This window comes from Carlito syrichta, unplaced genomic scaffold, assembly GCF_000164805.1.
Source record: "Carlito syrichta isolate Samal-C Ts95f unplaced genomic scaffold, Tarsius_syrichta-2.0.1 Scaffold303090, whole genome shotgun sequence".
Lineage (NCBI taxonomy): Eukaryota > Metazoa > Chordata > Mammalia > Primates > Tarsiidae > Carlito > Carlito syrichta.
Window position 1 is genome coordinate 2,137 of NW_007247186.1, and position 5,631 is coordinate 7,767.

General features: G+C 51.4%; 1 protein-coding gene across 1 annotated transcript in view; it reads left to right on the forward strand.

The window, feature by feature from the left end:
• Positions 1-3,468: 3,468 nt before the first annotated feature.
• DEPTOR (DEP domain containing MTOR interacting protein) overlaps positions 3,469-5,631 on the forward strand; it is a gene marked incomplete at both ends in the record, with an annotated part of 29,520 nt that continues 27,357 nt past the window's right edge. Inside the window, 2 exons of the mRNA XM_021712115.1 lie at positions 3,469-3,647; positions 4,690-4,813. Coding sequence (XP_021567790.1) covers positions 3,469-3,647; positions 4,690-4,813 — 303 coding nt within the window. The remainder of the gene's footprint in view (positions 3,648-4,689; positions 4,814-5,631) is intronic.

Genomic DNA, 5,631 nt, shown 5'->3' on the forward strand with positions numbered 1-5,631 from the left:
GTCTCCTCGTGGATTAGGGGGGATTCTGGCCATGGAGGAGATTCCAGCCTCGCCCTGGGCCCTGAGTGCTGGAGCCTAGGCCTCAGGACAGCGGAGCGTCCAGCTCTTTCCTTCCTTGCTCGCACTGTCCTCCCGGCCTTGTTTCTGCCATCGCCTCATCCGAAGACAGCAAACTCCATCTGTGGCGTGGTTTTCCTCCAGACTTGTGTTGGCAGTGACGATGCCAGGGATTTCATGATCCAGCAGCAGGGCTGGTGGGAGCAGCCAGTACCTCACCATGCCACTCCAGGCTTCTCCTTCTTGGCAACTGAATTTAGACATCTGTGGAGCTGGGCTTTGGACTTCTTGTTTGGCCACTTCCAGCCAAATTTTTGCTGTTTTACTTTTTTTGTTTTTTATTTTACTTTTTTTGAGTTGGAGTCTCACTCTGTCACCCAGGCTTGAGTGCAGTGACACGCTCATGGCCACCCTAGTGTCGACCTGCTAGGCTCCGGCGATCCTTCCGCCTCAGCCTTCCAAGTAGCCAGCACTACAGGCGCGTGCCACCCTGCCCGGTTAATTTTTGTTGTATTATAGAGACGAGGTCTCGCCAGGTTGCCGCCAGGGCTGGTCTTGAACCCATGGGCTCAGGCAATCCACTCACCTCGGCCTCCCAAAGTGCTGGGATGACAGGCTGAGCCACCGAGCCCAGTAACAGGCAGGACTCCTAGGAAAAGCCTCAGGGTTGAGTCTCACTGGCCTAGTGGAGGCCACATAGTCTTCCATGAACGAAGCACAGAGCCCAGGGTGGGACACTTAGACCGTCTGGGCCTGAGTCACGTGCCAGGGTGAGGCCAATCCCACGTGGGCTGCTTGGACTGGCGATGGCCGATGGGTCGTTTTCCCGGAGAAATGTCAGTTCACTGCTAGCAGAAAAACGGAGAGTGAATTAAGCCCAGGTTTGGTGGCTTCATGAACTGCTGAGTCCTGGTGCTCACCCCGGGCTGTCGGAAATGTTTCTCTTTCCTGCGCCTTCTCCCTCTCCCCCTCCCCCTCGGCATAAAAACTAGGTGTTCTCCATAAAGAGGTCTCACAGGCCACCCACTTCAAACCCCTTGTTTATCCATGAGACAATGAGACCCAGAGTAGCTGAATGGCTTTCAGAGCCAATCAACTAGGCCAAAACGTGTGCAAGTGCTTATTGGGCATACAGCAGGAACTCCTTTGAAATCGGATTTCGAGCCCAGGAATTTGACACCAGCCTGGGTAACACAGTAAGACCTGTTCCTACAAAATATAAAAATTATTCAGGCTTGGTGGTGCATGCCTGTAGTCCTAGCTACCTGGGAGGCTGAGGTGGGAGGATCACTTGAGTCCAGGGTCTCAAGGCCGTGGTGAGCCAGGACTGCGCCACTGCATTCCAGCCCGAGCCATGGAGCCAGACCCTGTCTCTAAAAAAATGAAAAGGTTTTTCCCTTCTGTGCAGTCTGTAGCTTTTGGAGCCTCCATCAGCGGTGGTGGGCAGTCGTGTTCGTTTGCTAGGGCAGCCATAACCAAACACCACAGGCTGAGTGGCTTAGACCGACGAGGTTATGTTCTCACGGCTCTGGAGGCTGGAGTCTGGGATCAGGGTGTCAGTGTGTGGTTTTTCCTCTCTCCTTGGCTTGCAGATACCGTCTACTCCTGTGTTCCCATGTCTGCGCCCTCCTCTCCTCCTCTGCGGAGGACAGCAGTCATGCTGGATTTGGGCCCACCCTGATGACCCCACCCCCAGGCCCAGACCCGCCTCACTTCTCATCGGTACCTGACCTTCACTCTGTCGCCCAGGTACACTAGACCTGACACCTCGTAGGTTGGAATGTGGATCTACCAGTGCGGTAAATCACGAAAACAATAGAGAATTGCCCAAAAAGCAGACACCGTCTTCCCGGCCGTGTTTCTATCATCACCTCGTCCGAAGACAGGAAACTCCATCTGTGGTGTGGTTTTCCTTCAAACTTGTGTTTAGTAGTGAAGATTCCAGGGATTTCATGATCTAGCAGCAAGGCTGGGTGGGAGCGGCCAGTACCTCACCATGGCACTCCAGTCTTCTCCTTCTTGGCAGCTGAATTTAGACATCTGTGGAGCTGGGCTTTGGACTTTTTCTTGTTTGGCCACTTCCAGCCAAATTTTTGCTGTTTTACTTTTTTTGTTTTTTATTTTACTTTTTTTAAGTTGGAGTCTCACTCTGTCACTCAGGCTTGAGTGCAGTGACATGCTCATGGCCACCCTAGTGGCCCAAATCTAGTTAGGAATAACTTTATTGTTTTTATTTATTTATTGGAAAATATAGTTTATTTAGGAGATAAATGAGAGAGAGAGAGAAAAAGAGAAAGAGAGAGATTCACTTCTCCAAGGAAGGGGAGGAGGCCAACGCTAGGAAACCTGGTGACTTTAGCTCAAGGAGCCACTTAGGCAGACCATAGCTTATTAGCAAAGCAATGGCTAGAACGTAAATCAGAGAGAGAGACGAGAAAGAAAAGATTTACCTCCCCAAGGTGCAGGAGGGGGCTGTAGCTCAGGAAATACTGCTGTAGTCACAGCTAACGAGCACATGGCCACACCAGAGGTCAAATGCTTTTAAACTTTCCTCTTTGATGGGGGCAGGTCGTTAAGATGGTTGGGTGGTGGTCTGCTCCACATCATCATGGAGGGCAGGTAAGCACAGGCACTGACCAAAGGGGATGGACTGATGGGTGGGTTGTCACATGACAGTTGCCTTAGTGATGGGGGGTCTGTGTCATGAAAGTCATGAAGAGCTGATTAACTTGTTTGCAGAACAAACTGGGGAGGGGTTCGTAAAGCAATGATCAACAGCTGCTTTGAGAAACTGGTTCTGTCTTGGCTGATGCTTAGAGGGTGAAGACAAGCGAACTGCTAGAGAAACACCACAGATCTGGGCAATGACAAAATGACTGCTCGTTGAGTATACTGACTCCATGCTATGTCCTTTTAAGGGATGAGTTATTTAAAAAGCAAAACATAAAACTTTAGCTATATGACGTACTTGGTCATTGTAATAAAATTACATAAAGCTTCTTGTCAGAAGCAAATATGTGCCTTTTCTCTTAAGGCACTCATGCTCTTGCTGAGTGTGCTTTTTTCTTTCTAATAAATGTTTTCCAAAGCTATACTTTGGATTTGCTCTGAAATTATCTTCTGTGGAGACACCAAGAACCCATGGAGCAGCACAGCACATGCACCGGCATCATCTCAACAGATTGGTAGGCTGTGGGCGTCTTTATCTCTCATTATCAGTGTCTTCTCCAGATCGAGGGGGGCCTCACCTTCCAGAGCCCATGAGCTCTGACAGTGTGGAAGTCACCAGCGAGCCTGAGGATATTTATGAACTCTGATGCATTCTGGCTTCCATGTTGCGACCATTCTTGGGTTGACTGAATGATTTGTGCTGTCATCAAAGTTCCTAAAGTGAGTGCTAATTTATTCCAGGCTCAGGCTGCATGAAGAAAAGGTTATTAAGGATAGACGGCATCATCTCAAAACCTACCCAAACTGTTTTGTTGCCAAAGAACTGATTGACTGGCTGATTGAGCACAAAGAGGCATCCGACAGAGAGACGGCAATTAAACTCATGCAGAAGCTGGCAGACCGTGGCATCGTTCATCACGGTGAGTGGCGGTGCGTCCAGGGGACTGAGGCCGGCGGTCCCGGGTCTTTTCGGGGACCCACCTGAGAGACGGACCCACCTGAGAGACGAGACGAGCCCTTCTACTCAGGCGGCCTCCCGGGCCCTTCTCCCGGCTGCTTCCCTCTTCCTTCTGAGAGGTGTCTGGGGCATTTCCATGCGCTTCTTTGTGCGTCTTCCTGTGCGTGGTTGAGCCACACATCATGTTGTTTTACGAGTTTTAGACCACTGTAGATGTGTGTGTTTATTGCTTAGCAACCCGAGCCACACTGTTGGTGAGATTCGTCCCCGTGATGGCGGTTTGTGTGTTTTGCTGCCGTTTAGCCCGACGGGTCCAAACAGCCCGCCGCCGCTTACTCGTTCTCCTGTCGAGGGTGTGTGTGTAGTTTCCAGGAGGGTTTTGTCTCATTATGCTGAATTTTCTGCATTCCATTTTGACGTTTTTCCTGATCTCACGAGATTTCACATTCTATGAGGCTGATGTCCTAGCGTCTCGCCCAGAAAGACACAAAAGTGGGTTGAGTGATGAAGTGATTTTGTGAGTCCTGTACTAGATGATGGAGGAGGTGGTGCTGGTGGTGCTGATGCAATGCCGATTGCTAGTAACACTGAGCGCTTGCTCTGGGCCAGGGACGGTGCAAGTGCTTTACATGCATTAACTTGTACAGTGGATACTTGCGTGCGTGAGGGCTTATTTTAGGCAGTGAAATGCTTCTTATCGGCATCTTCCATCACCTGAGTGATGGAATGCACGTGCTTTTTCCTAATGACCCTGTGCTGTTGTGTTTCAGTGTGTGACGGCACTTGCGTCACTTGGGTTATTGAACACGTGTGCTTCCTCCTCACAGCCCCCGTGCTGTCGTGTTTCCATGTGACAGGCACTCACGTCACTTGAGGGCTTGAACAGTGTGCTTTTTCCTCATGGCCCTATGCTGCCGTGTTTCAGCGTGTGACGGGCACTCATGCCACCCGAGTGATTGAACATGTGTGCGTGCTCCTCATGGCCCGTTGCTTTCATGTTTCAGTGTGTGATGAGCACAAGGAGTTCAAGGACGTCAAGCTCTTCTACCGCTTCAGGAAGGACGATGGCACCTTTCCGCTGGACAGCGAGGTGAAGGCCTTCATGAGAGGACAGCGGCTGTACGAGAAGTGAGTCCTGCAGGCTCCTGTGTGGTCAAGGGTGGAGGCAGATGGGGTTGGTCTTCACCCTGCTGTTCCAGCTGGTCCTTCTGTGGACTCTTACTTGTGGCTACTGTCCTATGAGGAACCTCTGTCACCCATGTACTTTGCTCTTTGCCAGAAATTAAGTGGGTTTCGTAAGGTTCTTTTTTTTTTTTTTTGAGTAGGAGTCTCTGTTGCCCAGGCTGGAGTGCAGTGGCATGCTCACAGCTACCGCAGCTTCGACCTGCTGGGCACAGGTGATCCTCCTGTCTCAACCTTCCAGGTAGCTGGATCTATAGGCATGCGCCACTATGCCTGGCTAATTTTTTTTTTTAAAGTAGAGATGAGGTCTCACCAAGTTGCCCAGACTGGTCTCACGCCGCTGGACTCAGGCAGTCCTCTCGCCTCCACCTCCAGAAGTGTTGGCATTACAGGCGTGAGCCACTGCGCCCGGCTCATAAGATTCTTAGTAGAGAACTTTGTTCAATCCTATAGTCTGCTGTAAGTCTGTTTGCCCAAACTCCCAAACTCCAGAAATAGAATCCAAAGGCCAGAACGGGATGCTTCTTGCAGAGTGAGGCAGATGCAGCTTCTGCCTCTGGAGACTGGCGTGTAGCCTGGCCCCTGGCTAGGGATGGTGTTGGGGGCGGGATGGGGGGAATGGCCAGGGACGGCGGGGACAGGGGTGACGGCTGGGGACAGTGTCGGGGGCAGGGTATAGCCGGGGGGGGTGTCGGGGGGGACATCTGGGGACAGCATTGGGGGTGGCGGGTGGCGGTTGGGGCTGGTGTCAGGGTGGAGGGCTG